The sequence below is a fragment of the Diadema antillarum genome, unplaced genomic scaffold (assembly GCF_040938485.1).
Source record: "Diadema antillarum isolate AM-2024a unplaced genomic scaffold, OU_Dant_1.0 seq00000643_RagTag, whole genome shotgun sequence".
In the NCBI taxonomy this organism is placed as follows: Eukaryota; Metazoa; Echinodermata; class Echinoidea; order Diadematoida; family Diadematidae; genus Diadema; species Diadema antillarum.
The window spans coordinates 648,943-669,498 of record NW_027271557.1 but is presented as its reverse complement, the minus strand read 5'-3'; the positions used below and the strand labels follow the sequence as shown (position 1 = coordinate 669,498).

The window sequence follows — 20,556 nt, the reverse complement described above, 5'->3', positions numbered from 1 at the left end:
AGGACCTATACACTCACAGTTGTATAGGGTCTATTGATACACATTTTCCTCGGTAGACGTAGGCCTATTGTTGTTGTTGTTTTTATGAAAATTATGTTAATACCTATTTCAGACATAACTATAGGGAGCATCAGTTCTCCTTTTGCCTAAACAATAGTTGATTTTTATATGGACTGACCATGCTGGCCATAAACGCACCTGACTCCTATAGATATTGCATAACATATTGAATCATCATTTCTTCTATATTTGGAAGTCCCTATAGTCATGGCCGACGTAAGTTACAGTGTCACTGAGGTCTAAAAAATACCAGTATTCTTCAAATCTTATTAAAGATTATACACTGCAAAAAGTCCGGTGTTAAATAGTGAACACCGAGCTGGTGTTAAATTTTCGGTGCTCATTTATAGTGTTAAATTAACACCTCCGGGTGTCATTTCCAAATTTTAAACTATTTTTTGAAGAGTTTCTTAGTAACTGCACTTCTTGTTGATTTTTAATTTAAACAAGACGATCAAGAATTTTACATCAAAATACTAGATTTTTGAAAAAATGTGAAAATAAATTTACACCAAAGTAACACCAGCTGGTGTGGTCTCTTATTGAAGCTGGACGGGTGTTAAACCATTGATATTAACACTAACAAATATCAAATCAACACCATGTGGTGTCATTTTTGAATTAACACCAGTACAGTGTCAAAATAACACCAGGTACAGTGTCAAATTGACACTACGAAGTGTCAGGTGAACACTTTTCAACACCATCACAGTGCAATTTTTAACACCTGTCGGTGTGGTCCTTTATTGAAGTTTGATCGGTGTTAGATTTAACACCCGTGGTGTTAAATCTAACACCGATGTTTTTACAGAGTAGGTTCAAACTAGTGTATGATTTTCAGCATGCGTGTTTGGGTGGAAATGAGCTTCGTGGCAGAGGTCAGCGCTCTCCGAGTGCTTTTTCTAGTTTGAAATATCATGGTTGTAATCGCGTTTGTCCCCCTCCCAAAAACAAACAAACAAACAAACAAACAAACAAACAAACAAACAAAAAACCTGCCATGGCTTTCTGCAGTGATAGCCTTAAAAGTTATGAATCAAGCGAAATACATTTTGGGGGTATGACACTTTAACTTATTACCTACACTTGACATACATCCTGCAGAAAACATTTGATTTGTTTCAGTGGTCACAGAGAAATGTGGATCTTTGTAAAGTATGTCGTACATCCATCCTCTCCAAGTTTTGCTTGACGGAGACGCATTATCCATTGTGCTCACGTCTTGTTCATTGTCTTCACACACACACACACACACACACACACACACACACACACATACACACACACACACATACACACACATACACACACACACACACACAAATACTCTTTTGAAAAAAAGTGACTTCTTGAGACTGGATTTATGCATTTTCCATGTTGGCTTTCTGCTTTTTGTTTTCCTGTTCTTTTCATTTACCTCCCCCCCCCCCCCCTCTCTCTCTCCTTCATCAATGATAATAATAATAATGACAGCAATTACATTTGTATGTTCACATATTGACGTAATGTTATGCGCGGAATTTAAATTCACGTGTTGGTTTTTCTGTCATGCAGTTGTGGGCAAAATATTTTTCATTCATAAGGATGCCAAGCGCATCCAAGTGCTAAACTTGGGAGAAATTGCCCCATGATAATTATGTTCTACGAAGATCCATAGATTATACTTCTCCATGACCACTGAACCAAATCGAATGGGGCTTTCTGCACGATGTCGGTGTATAACAAGTTATTTGTTTAATACTCTGAAATAGCATTTAGATTGTTTCATTACTTTTAAAGGGGAAGGCTAGTAACTGATCTGTGGGAATCAGTGGAAATGCTGGGAGATGATTGTTCCAATCTTTATGGGATTCATTCAAGAGTTCATTGTATATCTATTGTTGTGTGAAAATGATTTGCTTCAGAACGGTCTCATATTCAAGTAATGTGCAGTTTAATGCTTCCAGGTTAGCGTCCCTGGTCAGTGACGGAGCATTATTGGTTGGTTTTGGATAAATCAGCCATTTCGAAACCGATCTTAAACACATTAAATTTGTATTCCTGATAAGAGTCGTGTATTTAATTCTGTAATATTTCACGAGCGGTTTCATTATCTCCCTCTCTCTCTCTCTCTCCCTCTCTCTCTCTCTCTCTCACACACAGACACACACACACACACACACACACACACACACACAAACACACACAAAATCAAATTTGACGCCCCATATATCCACCAAATTTATACCATCCCTTTAATTGGGATATTCACTGCGAGATTGTTCAAATTTCACAAAGATGTTTCAATAAAAGTTTCGTTTGTTGACTTACAGATATATACTAGTATATATTTATATATCTGTGTCATTGTTTGAATTTCGCGATAGTCAGTGATTGACTGTTAAAGCTGTACAACAAATCAAGAATAATAAATTGTGAAATCGTCGGTCATGAATATGAGAAATAGAGAAAAGATTTCCATACTAAGTGCAGCACATTTGACATTTAGAAACGCAAGTTTATATATTTCTTTGTGTACAAACTTCACAATGGGATGGTTCATGACCTTTTGCATGATAAGGATTTCATTATGCATGTCACAAAAATGCCACTCTCTCTCAAAAAAAAAAAAAAAAACTGTGTTCGCTTGCAAGTTACTGTTGCATGTACAATCATCAAAAGAGATCAAGACCAGAGTGTAACGTATAGTGCCATATGGGGATTTCATCACAAAAACAACCTTCAGGGCTGCAACATGCTGGATATCCCCACCCTCCCCTCTTCACTCAGATGGTAATTCTGCATACACCGCATCCGCATTCCCGATTTTTCGGAAAAGGGGTATATTCTAGGCGCTCAATTCGGGGGGGGGGGGGAATCCTTGAATAGGGGGACTTTTGCTCTTAAATGTTCTTGACTTATTAGGGTGGTTTCCAAATCTTTCCCAACAACAAACAGTGTCCCAATCAAGATTAGTTGCAAACCCTAGTAAAATGTCAAAATAGGGGTAATAGGGCTTCTTGGTGGTTGCCCCAATTCTCCTGAAGGTGTTTTCTGTGCATGTTTTGCTGCAGAGCACACCGGGCTGGCCTTCTTTTAGCAGGGAAGTACATCTTTTCTGGTGAAATTTCTAGAGATATTCTACTCCACGCGGAGTAAAAATGCAGACACCCTTCACCTCGGAACCCTTCTTTCATTTTGCTATCTTCCCTTCCCAAAACCTGTGGTAGGGGGTAATTTTGATGGCTTCCCTTCCAAAAACCCGTAATAGGGGATATTATCACAATCCTGACCCATTGATCCGTAAAGGGGTATCTCTGAAGGATCTAGAACAAGTATCCATCATCATAATACATGGTTACAGTCTGAGTGAGGGGGAGGAGGGGCACGACAAAGAAAAAAGAGATTGGTAGGTGACAGGGCAAAATGAATAGCAAAAATAAAAAGAGAAATTTAGATATTTACATGGATGACAAATGAATAGTAAACACACTGTAAAATTCCCAAATAACCTGATTAAAGGTGAAATTCTATTCTCCATGATCAAGTGGAAATAACAGACTATAATGTCTCAAATTCGTATACCGATTCTCTTAATTGACGAACATAATGGAACACGGGGTGTAAATCACAAGGTTGGTGTTTCAAATTCCCTAAATGACTGCAGTGATTGTGTCTCCACCCCAAAAAGCAAACAAACAATCAAACAAACAAACAAACAAAAACAAACAAGTAAAAATCGGATTTCCACATTGATAACTGTCAATGCGACTAAACTGTCTGAATGCTGTCTCTGGATCTAAAGATATAACATCTTACCCATATTTTGCAGAAAACCCCACTGGATTTAGATAAGTGGTTACAGAAAAATGTGGGTCAAGAACGTAATTGCACCAACATAGTGCTGAACGATATCACATCAAACAAAAACAAACAAAAAAATCAACAACGACAGCAATACATATACTGTATGTTATGGACAATATTGCAGCCCCCTCAAAATATAATAGAGGATAACTTAGACAAGAAGATGAAATCAATAGTTTTCTTCATTCTTGTTTCAATTGCTATAACGTGATTAGTGATATTTTCAAGTTGAACCTTTGTTTATTACGTCACATCCGTTTGAAAGTCAATAGATGCTTTAATGTTTCATACCAGTCACCGTCCTGGAAAGTGCGGGCAACTGAGGAACACGACATTGTTAAGATTTTCCTTTTCTGAAAATTATCACAATAATTCGAGAAATCAGACACAATAGTACATGTATCGTGGACAAAAGGCCTAAAACATCAAATAATACCAAGAGGAGATATAAACGAAAGAACTGCTCTTAAAGCCAAGAAAGCAAGATAGTATACGAACAATGACAAATATAAGGACGTGAGAACCAAACACACAGCTGAAAAGAAGGATGAAAACCCGTTGGCTTTTACAAAATCCAAGTTTATGATAGTGTTGAAAATGGCTTGAATAGAAAGACGAGGAGGGCCTATAATAGAGGAAAATATTATCTCAGACGCTGTTTCAGCCAAGAACTTTCAAATGATAATAGATTTAAAAAAAAATCTTCAAAATTAGCAATATTCATGCAGCAATACAGTAGCAAAGCATTACATTGACTTTTTTTTTCTTTGTCGCTTTACTTGAGCGTGAAATTATTCTATTTTGTTGTTAATTTTGCTCAAAATAATCACCGTCTGCCTTTCGTTAGATAGAAAATAAGATGTTACACGTCATTTTCTGTGTATATTGGAGTGACCACAGAATTGATTATTATTTTAGTATTTGTTTTAGAATGGCTTATCAGCTCCGCACATTGTAACCGAGCGTCATTGCAAACACACTTAATGTATGAACACATACAAAACAATAATTGTAGAAGTATCTGTAATTATACTAAATATTTCTGAGGGAAAGGATAGGCAATGATTGCGGTAATACCACTGTAGTGTTATCGTAAGCTGTTCTACCTCATCACCAAACAAACTTTCAAACAAAATAAAACTTAAGGATAATTTTGCAGCGAAGATGACTATTACGTACATAGATTTTGCACTTTGTAAATTGATGATGATGATAATGATGATGATGATGATAATTATAATAATGATGATAATATTGATAATAATAATAATAATAATAATAATAATAGTAATAATAATAATAACAATGATAATAATAATAATAATAATGAAAATAATAACAATAATGATAATAATTATTATTGTTATTATTATTATTATTACTATTAATATTATTATTCACACGTTATAATTATTATTATCATTAGTATCATTATTATTAATATCATCACATCATTATTATAATTAGGTATAGTCAAAACTCCTACATCCTATTTTCGAACCATTTTTTCTGAGTCTCAATATTCGCCTCACTAATCATCATATCCTATAGAAACCTAACCCTATGTCATACTGGTCCTGACAACTGTTTTCAATTCCTAGACCTAATTCTAATGTTGCACTCTTCTTCTAACCATGAAGCCCTATAATCATACACACCATGGTTCGTGTGGTAGCACGGAATGAGATTCGAACATTACACTTTAAAGAGGCAGAGAGCTAATGATGCATAATGACCGAGCGCCTTGCGCGATAAAACCATCATAGTTTCGTCGCCGATTGCGGGTCGCTGTTGGGTACTCTCGAAGCCTTGCCCCGTCCGTTGCTTTTGTTGGATCTCTGGACGATTACGACGAGGACGATGACTATGATGAGAAGGACTGCTATGACGACGGAGAGGACGATGACGATCAACGATTGAGCGGAGGAGGAGGATGGTCCGTAGTAGTTGCCACATCGGGGAAAGTCTTTGGGTACGGGGGGAAGGTCAGTTTGGTTGCCGACTCGGACAACCAGACCCATTCCAACCTGGACCACGGTCAAGAGAAAAGTACTGTAGTTTTCATCATATCGGACATGATTATTGGATTGAGTGGCGAATAACTAAATTCTACCCCTCCCCCTCTACCCAAACACCACTACCTTAAGCGTTGCCATAACTACACCTATACATTCGTGTGAAGTTGTCATGGTTGTAGCTTTATGAAAACATAGTCGTCACCTAGTTTTAATATTCCTAGCCATCTCTTTTCTCGATTATGTCCATCATGATACACACGCCATACACCTTATGTCAGCGAATTTGTAATTGTAATGTTTTTATGTACAGTATATGCCACAGCAATTTAGTCTTAGGACTACCAGTGTGAAGTTGTGTGACATACGTTTACTACATGTACTGTTATATGAATACATAACCTACCTCAACGTGGAACTCAAGATGGCAGTGTAAGAACCACCAGCCGGGGTTGTCGGCCACAAACTGGATCACGGTGTAACCAGCGCTTGGGGTCATCACCGTATCCTTTTCAGGCGGACTGTTGAAGTTGCGCTTTATCTCGCCGTCTGCAGAAAGACAGGTAAATTATCAAAATATATGCTATTATTCATTGGATATTAGATTTCTTTATCTCTTTACATGGGAAGAAGAATATCACTGGTGTTATAAATATCAGCGACGATGGTTCTATGAGGGACTCGATCAGTTGCACTGAGTGGTAGATCCTGCAATATACAGCAAAGTGTCGTTGACGCTTGTCAAAACAAGATGGATGATGAGGCTTAGATGCATTGCGACTACTGCATTCCATGCTTATCAAAAAACGAACGACTTGTTTTGCTGAAATCAATCGTGAGATATCGCAGTTTGGCTGCCCTGCACGCATTTCATTTACTGTATTCTTATCTATTGGACTTCCTAGGGTATAGCGACATCAGATACAAAGGCTTGTCGTCTGAACGTAACTATTGAGGAGACCTCCACCTAGCTGTCAATCAGGAGTTCCAGGTTCGACGGAAAGTGGTGTCTAGAGAGGAATAATCAATCGACAGGTCATCGTGTCGATTACCGTTGATTTCGATGCAAACACAGAAAGAAAATGATAGTAATCACAATCATAACGATGGCAATGATGATGATAATGATGATGGTGAAGTTGGTGATGATGGTGATGATGATGATGATGGTGGTGGTGGTGATAATGATGTGATGGTTATGACGACGATGATGGTGCTAATGACGATGGTGATGAGGGTGATGATGATGGCGATGAGATTTTGATGATAATAGTGATAATGGTGTAATGGTGATTGTGATAGTGATGATGGTGATAATGGTGATGATGATGGTAATGATAGTGATAATGGTGTATTGCAGATGTTGGTGATGATTGTGATGATGATGGTAGTGATAATGGTGATAATGGTGATGGTGATTATGATGATGGTGATGGTGGGATGGTAATAATGATCGTGATGTTGATGATAATGATAATGAGGATGATGGTGATAATAATGCAGATATGATGGTGATGATGATGATCAGTGATGATGATGATAATGGTGGTGGTGGTGATGATGATGATGATAATGATAATGACGATGGATAAGATGAAGATAGATAAGCGGTGATGATGATGGTATTAATGGTGGCGATGATAGCGATGATGATGATGATGCGTATGTTAGTGATGACGATAAAATAAAATATCAACTCACTTTGGTCCATCATCTTCACCGCTTCCAAGGATGTGTTCGTGCCCAGCTTCGCCTGTGCCACCACTCTGAAGGCGTGGCCATGGAGATGAAAGGGATGGACGATGTCCAGATCTTTGCTTTCGTCTACCAAGACGATTTCCAGCGTCTGCAAAGAGATTTGTGACATCCATAGCTCTCGATTCCAAACGTAGCCTAGTACTAATCTCAGATTTTTATCGCCACTTACACTTTCAACTACTTGCCCTATAATTACACTCCACTGCACAAGTAATGTTTCGAAAATTCGAGAATCTTTGCCGGTAATGTTAATAGTGTGTTAGTAACATTATTTGGTGTTTGTTGTTTTTATAAGGATCTATCTTATTACTGTTAAATCTAATCTGATCTCATTTCACTTCCCCCTTCTTTCAGATCAGCCTTCATTGTCTTTGTTGCGTATTGTCTAGTAGTATATTACTCTTATCCGATGGGTTTGATCGTAAATGGGCTAAGCGGCTTTTTGAACATTGTTAGGTAAGTTCATATCAACAGATCCAATGTAGAGCCAAATAAAACCTTTCCAGCGATACCTCATTGGTTACATATACCAACATCAACTAGGAATGTTTTTGAAGTTATGATTCAAAATATCTCATCTTAATAAAAATGACGTGAACTCATTTTGCCAGCTAACTCATCATGTTTTTACCTGTCCCAGCTCCACTTGGATGTATTGCGGACACGAGCAGTATTCGCGTGAACAGCGCTCTCTATCGACAGAGTCCACTTCGCATAGCTCGTCAAGCATCGTCTGTTCGTCAAACTGCGACAGCGGCGGTATGTCGAGGAAGTGGAAGGAGCGGCGATTGATCTGCGCCGAGTGGTACTCGCCGTATCCCGGCCCTGTCGGCCCCAGTGGGTAAAGGTCTGGTTTGTTAAAGTGGACATTGTTGACCTAGTGGGAAGAGGGGGGAGGGGAGATAATCAAATAATTTTCTTAGGGACATGAGACAGTGACCACAACGAAATCATATTACAATAAAATATCTAGACCCAATTTCACGAACGTGGTACAATCTTGTCTAGGTTTAAAGACCGCAGTTTTGTATGGGGCACCAAGTGTCGCATGGCCTATTTCGTTACGAAATCAGTCATTTCGTTGACGAACATGACTGATGGACAAGATTGTACCACCTTCGTCAATTCGGGCCATTGTGTCAGATGTGAATCCCACTCCGATATGTAAAATGAAAAAAAAAAAGTCGTTTACTAAGAATCTACGAGCGTTTTATTATTTTGCTCGGGACGCCAGGGTGTTGCATATGCATATTAGGATAATCCTGAGTGTTGATGGGGATTTTCGTTTGCTTGTTCGTCTGTCTATCTGCTTGTTTGTTTGTTTGTTAGTATTTTCCTTAATTTCCTTTTGTGCTCATCATCGCCATCGTCACCTTTTGTGCTGATCATCGCCGTCATCAAAATAAAAAGTTGGGAGTCGGGAGTGTTTTTCTCTCTGCCACAGCGCTCCCATGCACGGACGTGACGGAATGATATTTGAGAAATACTCATTTCCTTGAAAGAGATCGTTATTCTTGACATAACGGCAGTGTTGCAGAAAGTGAGTTTGATTTCAATAAAATGATTGTGTAATAAATGAATCATGACTACTGTACAAGTAAGAAGCATATTATACACAGCGAGAGAGAGAGAGAGGGAGAGAGCGAAGGAGAAGGAGGAAGAGAGATTTTGATAACGCGAGGAACTACCTATACTCACCGGATTAAGGTCGTAGGAAACGTAAACTGTTCTCTTGCCTTTTTGAGGAATGCTGGCGTTTTCTAGAAGGAGATGAGAGCAGGGAGATGCTGAAAAGTATTTTGTAATACATGTTTGCATTAAACACATTTATTGACATGGTTCCGCCTTCAAAGTGGTGCGGTATTTGTGACGGCCGTACACAAGCTTTAACAGGATGAGGAGAGATTTTTTTCCAAAAGGTGTCCTGCATTATAATGACGAGAAGACTAGACGGCGGCTACACGTTGTAGATTAGAGAGAGGAGGGTGGTCTGATTGAATGGATCCCTATTTGCTGCCCACTGATTTACACTCGAAAACTACGACTAAACCAGCTGCTATAATATAATAGACCGGATCTGCATGGGCGTCACCGGGGGGGGGGGGGGGGGGGGGGGGGGTGCGTTGGGTGCGAACGCACCCCCCTTCAGACCAAAAAAAAAAAAAAAAAAAAAAAAAAAAAAAATCAGATTGTGAGCGACCTCAACGCCGGACCCTAAATAGTAATCATTTTTTTTTTTTTTTATCTATTTCCTTTTTTTTTTTTGAAATTATGCATCGGGGACAAAAAAAATCAAAAACAAAAGAAATTGTGGGCAAAAACAATTCGCAGCCCTGGTTCTGGCAGAACTGATTTTTATACATATCTACTAGTATAAGTGTGTATACAGTGTTTACTATTAAGATAGATTTTGGACATCCTTCCCATGCTTGGTCACTTCGACGCCACCTCGCTGGTCATGAACATAAACCGACACCCTTGACTACCAGTGGCGGATCCAGGGGGAGGGGCGCACCGGGCGTTCCCCCCGCCCCCTCTTGATTTCCAAAGCGAAAAAGATATAGCTACGAACGGCAGTTTTTGGACTGTAAAATGTCAAAATTTTCAAGCTCGCTCGCTCCGCTCGCTGGCATTTCGTCGTAATGCCATTCTCCTGAAGTTGCTGCCAGGAATTGCCGGCAGTTCCATCGGTGCACCCCCCCCCCTTACTGTAGAAAAAAAAAAATATATATATAGCTACAAACGGCAGTTTTTTGCACTGTAAAATGTCACAATTTTCAAGCTCGCTCGCTCCGCTCGCTCGCACTTAAATTCTTCTGATATTGCTGCCAGTAATTGCCAGCAGTTGCGCCCGGTGCGCCCCCTGAATTTCGAAAGCAAAAAAAAAATTATAGCTTCAAACGGCAGTTTTGGGACTGTAAAATGTCAGAATTTTCAAGCTCCGCTCTCTTCGCTAGCTCGCATTTAATCGTTATGCAATTCACCTGATGTTGCTGCCAGTAATTGCCATCAGTTGCGCCCGGTGCGCCCCCTCCCTTGATTTCCAAAGCGAAAAAATATGGCTAAGAACGGCAGCTTTTGAACTGTAAAATGTCAACATTTTCAAGCTCGCTGGCATTTAGTCGTAATGCCATTCTCCTGAAGTTGCTGCCAGGAATTGCCGGCAGTTCAACCGGTGCCCCCCCCCCCTTACTGCAAAAAAACGGCAGTTTTTGCACTGTAAAATGTCACAATTTTCAAGCTCGCTCGCTCCGCTCGCTCGCACTTAAAGTGGAAGGCTAGTAACCGATCAGTGGGAATCAGTGGGAATGCTGAGGGATGATTGTTCCAATCCTTGTGGGATTCATTAAAGAGTACATTATGTATCTACTGTCGTGTGAAAATTATTTGCTTCAGAACGGTCTCAATTTCAAGTAATGTGCAGATTAATGCCCCGTCACTGACTAGGGACGCTTACCTGGAAACATTAAATTGAACATTACTTGAATATGAGACCATTCTGAAGCAAATAGTTTTCACACAAGAATATATATTAATTTACTCTTAAATGAATCCCACAAGAATTGGAACAATCATCCCTCAGCAATCCCACTGATTCCCACTGATCAGTTACTAGCCATCACCTTTAAATTCTCCTGATGTTACTGCCAGTAATTGTCAGCAGTTCCGCCCGGTGCGCCCAACTCCCTTAATTTCCAAAGCGAAAAAATATGGCTAAGAACGGCAGTTTTTGGACTGTAAAATGTAAAATTTTCAAGCTCGCTCTCTTCGTTTGCTCGCGTTTAATCGTTATGCAATTCACCTGATGTTGCTGCCAGTAATTGCCCGCAGTTCCTCCCGGTGCGCCCCTCCCTTGATTTCCAAAGCGTAAAAATATGGCTAAGAACGGCAGCTTTTGGACGGTAAAATGTAAAATTTTCAAGCTCGCTCGCTCCGCTCGCTGGCATGTAATCGTTATGCTCTCCTGATATTGCTGCCAGTAATTGCCAGGAGTTGCGCCCTATGCGCCTCCCTTAAATTCCAAAGCGAAAAAATATAGCAACAAACGGCAGGTTTTTTTTTTTAACTGTAAAATGTCAAAATATTCAAGCTCGCTCGCTCCGCTCGCTCGCATTTAATTGTTATGCCTTTCTCCTGATGTTGCTGCCAGTAATTGCCGGCAGTTGCGCCCGGTGCGCCTTCCCCCCTTTATTTCCAAAGCGAAAAAATATTGCTCCAAATGGTAGTTTTTGACTGTAAAATGTCAAAATGTTCAAGCTCGCTCTCTTCGCTTACTCGCATTTAATCGTTATGCCATTCACCTGATGTTGCTGCCAGTAATTGCCAGCAGTTGCGCCCGGTGCGCCCCCCTTAATTTCCAAAGCAAAAAAAAAAAATAAAAATAAATAAATAAAATAAATATGGCTACAAACGGCAGCCTGGGGACTGTAAAATGTCAAAATTTCAAAGCTCGCTTGCTCCGCTCGCTCGCATGTAATCGTCAAGCCATTCTCCCAATATTGCTGCCAGTAATTTGTCGTTTCACACCGTCATTCCATAATCCATTTATAGGGGGACAACCCCCTCCCACAACCCCCCCCCCCCCCCCTCCCCTTGCTCGTTCCGCTTGTTCGGGCTCGGTCGCGCTCATGACATCAGTGTAAGAATTATTACTAGAAATTTATTTGAATTATACCATTTATAGGCAAATTGTTTAATAACAAATTACTTCAAAATGTACTGATACCGTAAACAAGTGGGACTGTTTCAAGTCGATAAAACACGCAAAATACCTGCATCAAATTGCACCATTTACAACATCAAAATGCAAAAAGTGCTCACCGTGGGAGGGGGACACTCCCTCCCACATCCTCCCCCTCGCTCACTCCTCTCGCTCTTGATTGGCCGCGTTCATGATATTCAGTGTAAATATTAAAACAGGAAGTTAATTGGATGATACTTTTTTTATAGGCAAATTGTTCGATAATAATCTACATCAAAATATACTGCTTTACTTTAAACAAGTGGGACTGCCGCAAGTCGATAAAACAAGCAAAACATGCACCAAATCCACCCTCGCTCTCTCCGCTTGCTCGGGCTCGGTCGTGTTCATGACATCAGTGTAAGAATCAATACAAGAAGTTTATTGAAATGATAATAGTTTATAGGCATATTGTTCAACAACAAATTCCATCAATGTACTGCTACCTGAAACAAGTGGGACTGTTTCAAGTCGATAAAAACACGCAAAAAGCCTGCATCAAATTGCAATATTTACAACATCAAAATGCAAAAAGTTTTCACCGTGGGATGGGGGAGGGACATCAGGCACTTCCACACCCTCTCCCCCCCCCCCCTTGCTCGCTCCCTCGCATACTATCAACCCCCCCCCCCCCCCCCCCCAAGATGAAATCCTAGCTAGCCGGTGCCCTTTCCCCGCTTGGTTTCCCTCAAAAACAGTAAAAGTCTAGGCATTGAGAGCTTCATATATTCCAAATGTCTGTCAAAAAAAAAAAAAAAATCTCGTTACGTTAGGGTCTAAACGCACTCCCCTTGAAAAAAAGCCGGTGACGCCCCTGATCTGTAATGTAGGCCTACTCAGATTTTATGCATGTTTTGTTCACAAAAGTTGACCTTAACAAGCAAAAAAGTTTGCCGGAGGCTTGTTCGGCCTAGCAGCAGCAGCAGCAGCAGCAACAACAACAACGACGACGACAACAACAACAACAACAACAACAGCATCTGCTACTACTACTATATACTGCCATTGATAACATGAATAATAATAACGAAAATAGTAATAATAATAATTACAATAATAATAGATAACATATAGCTTAATACTGACGTTTCTAAGCACTTTGGTATACAGAAAAATAATGAATTAAAATACAGTATTATGTATATAACGACAATATAAAAAAAAAAATTAGGATTGAAAAACTGACTAAGCAAACTAAGCAAATTCCTGCCTATCACATGCCTATGGAACTTAATTTGAGGGTGCGAGGAAAAGAAATTGATAGTTCGTTATTTGACTGCTGAAAAAGATACATTCCAATAAATTACAGAAACGGTCTATTGCCCTTATGCGAATATTTTAATCGAAGCATCTATTGGTGATACAGTTGTTCACATATTCAAATGAGTTTATTAGGAATTTTCTACACTGAATATATGATACAAATGAAATACAGTGATTTCTTTTTATTTTCAAGACAATAAAACATACAGTAGGTTGTGTATCCAAACATAATTGAGATATACGTGCAAAGATTGAAGGAAAGAATAAGAGAGCGCGTCGATTGGGAACCACTCGGGAAAGTAGTGAATCAAATGATCTGACTGAATTATAGCGTATGTGTTGGGAGTATGAATGCAGAAGACTGTCGTCAAATAAGCATATAGCTTGAAGATACGACAGCCTTAAAAGAGACGAAAGATTGCGACGATATTGCGACGATTCTCGAATATCTCCGCATCGGAACAGTCTGTCCATTGCGCGAATCTCCATGCTGTTGGGTCTTTCGCTGCACCAAAACGTCAGGTTGTGTTATGTCTTCTTTAAAAGCGCCATATGACGAGTTTACAATGCAAATACAGTTCTCTTTCTTTTAATGCAAAGTAAAATTAAATCTTACGGGATTCATCCAACTTGGAAAAAGGTATGAGAGAGTTATGACACTTCAAAAGCTTGCAATTCCGTGTAAAAAAAAACAGAGAGATATATTTTCTTTTTATCTCTGTGTAAAAAAAACAAACAACCAAACAAATAAAAACAAACACACCGCGGTCACGTCGGCCACGCAAAACTACACAGTGGCATGCATGTCGAGCGATGAGCGAATAACCCCAACGCCACAAATCAATTGGTGTGATTTGATATGCAAAAAGACTTCTGAAAATTTGGTCACAATCAACAAGTAATCATAATATTATAGGGTTCAAGGACGTGACTGTGAAGGTCAAACGGAAAGACTTGTGACATGATGACGTCATCGACTTATCGTTTTCACGTCAATTGTTTTGATGAAACTTTACCAATCTGCTTGACTATCTTCGCTTTTTTTTTTGAAGGCCAACTTGAGCAGAGAATGCAATGTCACTCCGAACAAATTACCATCCAGTCCTAGACGCCTGCGATTAACCCTAACAATTTTTTGCTTGAACAAGTCACATAACTATTGTCATGTAAATTAATAATACATTACAAAACTGATAATCGATGAATACAAATTCTTACCCAGTGCCACCAGCTGGTTGACTGTGATAGCGGTGTCAGAAGGGGGCGCATTCCATTCTTGGAAGACCACGCCCGTTCGGTCGACGGTGGGATCGGGCGTCGGGTTGGCGATGGGGGCGCCCTTGTATCGCACGATGGCGTAGCCTTGGATGACTCCCCGAGCTTGTCCGTAACCTTTCACCTTTAGCCAATAGTTACCAACATCTTGCGATGCATCGAGAACAACGTCATACCTGAAATAAAAGCAAAATATTAAGTTCACATTTTGTATTCTAGCAGAGCAGATAAGCCGAAAAATTGTGCAAAATTTGACTACAGCATGAAACTTTTACCAGTGTTAGCACATGCTATAAGATTCATTTTAGGACCGGGAGATAAGTATGATTTGACCTCTGATGACCTCCCAAGGTCGATGAAATTTGCGTCATTGATTTAGATAATTTCAAACATGGCAATGACGTACAAAAAACTCCATCATTTTTTGTTACAGTGGAATTGTCTTCATGTTCCACAGAGCTCTGCCAGTTTTCTACTTTTAACCTCTTATGACCTCCATAAGGTCAATAAACACGGCAATGATGTACTGAAACCATCTTTTTTTTTTTTTTTTTTTTTTTTTTTTTTTTTTTACAGTGGAATTGCCTCTATGTTTCACAGATCCCTGACAGGTTTCTACCTTTGACCTCTGATGACCTCCAGAGGTCAGTTACCTCAGATTATCAGAATATTGATATTTGATGCAATTTATTAAATGTGACCCTGCACCTCAAAACAAACAAAAAGTCTCCAAACATGAATTTTTAGTTAAAGGACAAGTTCACCTTCATAAACATAAGGATTGAGAGAATGTAGCAATATTAGTAGAACACATCATTGAAAGTTTGAGGAAAATCGGACAATCCGTTCAAAAGTTATGCATTTTTGAAGTATTTGTGCAGTAACCGCTGAATGAGAAGACTACTGCAGTGTTTGAATAACTGAGATGTCACATGCGTACAACAATATAAGGAAAATATAAAGAGAATTTCACAAAATTTCATCTTTTGAAAAAAGTACACATTCGTCCGACTTGTTACCGACAAATGTTATGGGTAATATTATTCCCCCTGCCTTTAGAAAGAGGCAAGTCAAGTGCTCTTTTATTATGCGAAAAAAGTGAAAATATGTTGAATTTTCTTTACATTTTCTTTATACTGTTGTACGCATATGACTCACAAGCTGTAGTAGTCTCCTCATCCAGCGGTTCCAACACAAAAATTTTAAAAATTCATAACTTTTGCATCGATTGTCCAATTTTCCTCAAACTTGCACTGATGTGTTCTACTAATATTGTTGCATTCTCTCAATCTGTATGTTTATGAAGGTGAGCTTGTCCTTTAAGACCATATTCTGAAAGAGCAGACTTAAGGCTTTAAAATGATGTATAACTCAAATCAAATGGACTCTCCCAACCTATCTAAATATTGGAAAGAAAGCACAAACTCAGGAAAAGTGTGAACTGAGAAAAGAGGCTCTGAAGTACAGTGTCTATTCAAGCGCGTAATCTTTACCAAACCGTGCGGGCTGTGCGATGAATGGGACAAAAACAGAAAGTAAACCACCAGAGTAACAACAATGAAGGAATTATCAGATTAAAATGAAATTAAGCATGCCTCATTATCACATTCTGTCCATAATTAATGCCAACTTTCAAAGCAGTAGCGCTATCTTTTCAAAAGTTATTAGATTTGAAAATGAAGAGTGTGGACAAGGTTTTTTAGAAATGAGAAAGGGATTCTAAAGACCCACCTAATCACACATTTCTACCAAAAATGTTCGAGATAAACTGCCAAAAAAAAAAAACACACACACACTTTCCTGCCCGTTTTATGATACCAAATTTTAGCATAATGTAAAAGAAGACCCGCTCTTTCAGAAAATATGAAAAAGTCAAGTTCGGCTAGGTTGATTTCATTTCACTTATTTTCAGTCCTCACGCAAAAATCTTTGTGTGCGACTTTATGTTCGTTTTGAGGTGCACGATCACAAATATAAACAATGATAACGACATCCTATAATTCATTTGTGTTACAATTAACTGAATCTTTTTTCTACTCCTCAAATCAAAGGAAATAATTTACATGTCTCTGCCTTTGATCTATGAGGACTGTGACAGGTCAATGGCCTCAAGATACCAGAATAGTGATAAAAGTATGATGTGTAGTATTGTTAACAGTATACCTGGTGTGCAATCATGCATTATGCTATTACTATTTATGCTACAATAGAAGTGTCTTCTCATTCCACAGAACACTGGTCATTACCTCACGTATATCCAACTTTGACCTCTGAGGACAATGTGAGGTCAGACTTTTAGGGGATGTGGCACCAAGTACAATGTACAATGGTAATCCCTTATTGACATTAATAACTAGTGCTTACACTAGTTTGAAAATATCAACTTAATGATACTGTCCTGATTTTCAATAGGAATTCACTTAAATAACAAAGTCAGATTTAATTGTTATTGGCAATGATCTCTACTCTACTGCCGAAATTACATCCCTCAATTTTGAAAATCTATAACAAAATAGATAAATTGAAAGCACATGAATTCAAAACAAAATTACATCCAACTAATTTCCAATTTTCTTTAATCCCAATATGCTTCAAGAGAATGACAGTTTATATCAGGGGAATTTCTAGTATTTCCGACATTTTGCACTGGTTGACACTGCTTTATGTGTAATGATATGGGGAAGATGCATGGAAAAAAAAGTTTATGTATTTCACGTGTAATCAGTTTCCGTCTGTTGTCTTTTCGGAAATACAACAATCTTGCAGTATTATTATTTTCCCTCTTAACCACGAGTATATATGGAACGTGTTGATGAGAGCTGTTGTGATGTCGGAAAATGTGAGGCTGTATTGCAGATGGCCTATTGCAGGTGGCCTTCAAATTGTTTTTCACATTATATTGACATGTTTAACAGACTGTAACTCACCAAGATGCATCTTGAAAATGTTTTGAAAAACGTCTGCTTGATTTCACATGAGCGGATGATTATCGGTTGTCTTTCTGCCATAATTTTGTGAGAAACAAAGTATTGTTTCTCTTCAAAAGATAGCGTGCCAAGCTGCAGTTACACGCTCTCTTGTACACGTACTGTCCTGCTTTATTGGGGGGGGGGGGGGGGGGTCGACAAATTACTCAAATCCAATTTATTGATGTTTTCCTGAAAAAAAAAAATATGGCGCAGAAATCAATCCTATTGAGACATTCCAACCCACCTCCAGCCTAGACATCCGTCGGCATTGTGGTGTCGAGCGGGATCTCAACATCTCTTATAATTACTCGAGACTTCTCTTTTCTTTTCTTTTCTTTTCCCCACTAACAATGTGAAACAAAGTATTGTTTCTCTTCAAAAGATACCGTGCCAATTAATCCGCACTTACGGTGAGGGCTCTATACAAGACATACCAACCCACCTCCAGCTTAGATATCCGTAGGCGTTGTGGTGTAAACATAGTAGAGCGGGATCTTAACATCTCTCATGAAGCGAGACTTCTCTTTTCTTTTCCCCCAAAACAAATAAGTTTAGCAGGAAACACAGAAGCATTCGCACATACGTTTACATTTCCCATCACATGCTCTTAACATCGGAATTTTCATATACACATTTTGCCTGCAAAGAACTATCAAGAACTTTTTAACACAATAAATGTTCAAAAGAAACCATTTGGTTCATACATAATTATAAGGTCACCAGAGGTCAAAGGTAGAAACCTGTCTGTGTTCTTTGGAATATGAAGACAGTTTCATTGCAAAACAGATATGCTTGTTTTGCACATCTTAACCATGTTTATTATTAACTAATAACATCAAAGATCAATATTATGATATTTTGAGGTCATTGACCTCTAAAGGTCATCAGAGGTCAAAGATCGAAACCTGTCAATGCCCTGTGGAGTCGGAAGATACCAGTAGTTTCTTTGTGGTACAAATCCATATTTAGTGTATCGTAACCATATCTAGGCCTATCATTCACAAATGTCTCCAAACATCAATATTTTGATATCTAAAATTCATTGACCTCTGGAGGTCATTAGAGGTCAAATCAGACTTACCTCCCGATCTTAAAATGAATGTTATGGTATGTACTAACACTGGTGAAAGGTCAAAGGTAGAAACCTGTCTGTGTTCTTTGGAATATGAAGACAGTTTCATTGCAAAACAGATATGCTTGTTTTGCACATCTTAACCATGTTCAACATTAACTAATAACATCACAGATCAATACCATGATATTTTGAGGTGATTGACCTCTTCAAAAGTTAAAGGTAGAAACCTGTCAATGCCATGTGGAATTGGAAGACAGTTCCTTTGTATAGTAAATGCATATTCAGTGCATCGTTACCAAGATCTAGGCCTATCATTCACAAATGCCTCCAAACATCAATATTCTGATAGCTAATGTTCATTGACCTCTGGAGGTCATCAGAGGCCAAATCAGACTTACATCCCGATCTTAGAATGAATCTTTTTACTAACACTGGTAAAAGTGTCATGCATTAGTCACATTTTGCACAGTTTCATGATTTTGAGGGCTTAACCGCTCTGGAGGAAGTGAGTCCATTCAAAATTCTCTTTAGCAGAAAATATTTCAAAATTCATAATGTAGACCCTATCTCAGTCCTTACTGCTCACTTAAACAAGCCATCTGGCCTCATATTAGTTCAATACGGCTCCATTCAGTCAAAGTAATAGTGTGAGCCTTTAAAAACCTAATGAATAGCAGGGGCGGATCCAGGAATTCTGTAAAGGGGGGGGGGGGAGGCGTAACTATTATTTTTGGTGCCACTACCGGGTTTCATTTCATTTTTTCCCTTTATTTCTTTTGTTTTTAACGATAAAGAAAGGGGGGCGTGCGCCCCTTGCGCCCCCTCTGGATCCGCCACTGAATAGCAAAATCAAAGGAAATAATATACCAGTGAGGGAAATTACTTTGTAGTTGACCAATGTGCACAGTTATTATCATAATAGGGATGTGGCGACAGCACAAGAAACAACCAAACAAAACAATACCAAACTAGAAGATACCACAAAAGACATCTACTTCGCCCCATTACCTCTCTCCTCCGAAGAGGAACAAGGCATCCACAGTCCTGGGCTCCACATCCGAGCCATCGGTCGATATGAGCGTGAGGTTGTGGCCGTCCACGGACACCTTCATGGGCGTGTTGGTGATCCCACTGCTCACCAATCGGAACCGGTACCTACGACCCTACAGGAATTGGAGGTATGACGGGAAGGCAAAGAATCAGTTGGTGTGTGTGTTTGTTTGTGTGTGTGTGTGTGTGTGTGTGTGTGTGTGTGTGTGTGTGTGTGTGTATGTGTGTGTGTGTGTTGTGAGTGAAGATACGGTATGGGGGGGGGGGGGGAGTGGAGGGGTCAAAAAGTGGACTTTAATCAAGTTCTCATAGATTAACATCACATTTAATGCTTCGTTTCTTCTCTTTGGTCCACTCCCTAAAACTTTTCCTAACACAGTGGTTTTTAACAAATAATTGTTTCATATACAGATTATGGACTTTCTAATTTCTATCTGTTCAGCTTTCATGTATGTTTATCACATAATTTATTATTTTGTATTGCATTGATTTGTTATATCGATT

The 20,556-nt window shown here is 39.1% G+C and overlaps 1 protein-coding gene across 1 annotated transcript in view; it reads right to left on the bottom strand.

The window, feature by feature from the left end:
- Nucleotides 1–5,666: 5,666 nt before the first annotated feature.
- The window catches only part of LOC139736384 (uncharacterized), a 47,943-nt gene continuing 33,053 nt past the window's right edge, over nucleotides 5,667–20,556 (bottom strand). The window contains exons 6-12 of the mRNA XM_071647138.1: nucleotides 20,011–20,165; nucleotides 14,902–15,134; nucleotides 9,378–9,439; nucleotides 8,311–8,556; nucleotides 7,623–7,767; nucleotides 6,328–6,470; nucleotides 5,667–5,933 (exon numbers count right to left, since the gene is read on the bottom strand). Coding sequence (XP_071503239.1) covers nucleotides 5,667–5,933; nucleotides 6,328–6,470; nucleotides 7,623–7,767; nucleotides 8,311–8,556; nucleotides 9,378–9,439; nucleotides 14,902–15,134; nucleotides 20,011–20,165 — 1,251 coding nt within the window. The remainder of the gene's footprint in view (nucleotides 5,934–6,327; nucleotides 6,471–7,622; nucleotides 7,768–8,310; nucleotides 8,557–9,377; nucleotides 9,440–14,901; nucleotides 15,135–20,010; nucleotides 20,166–20,556) is intronic.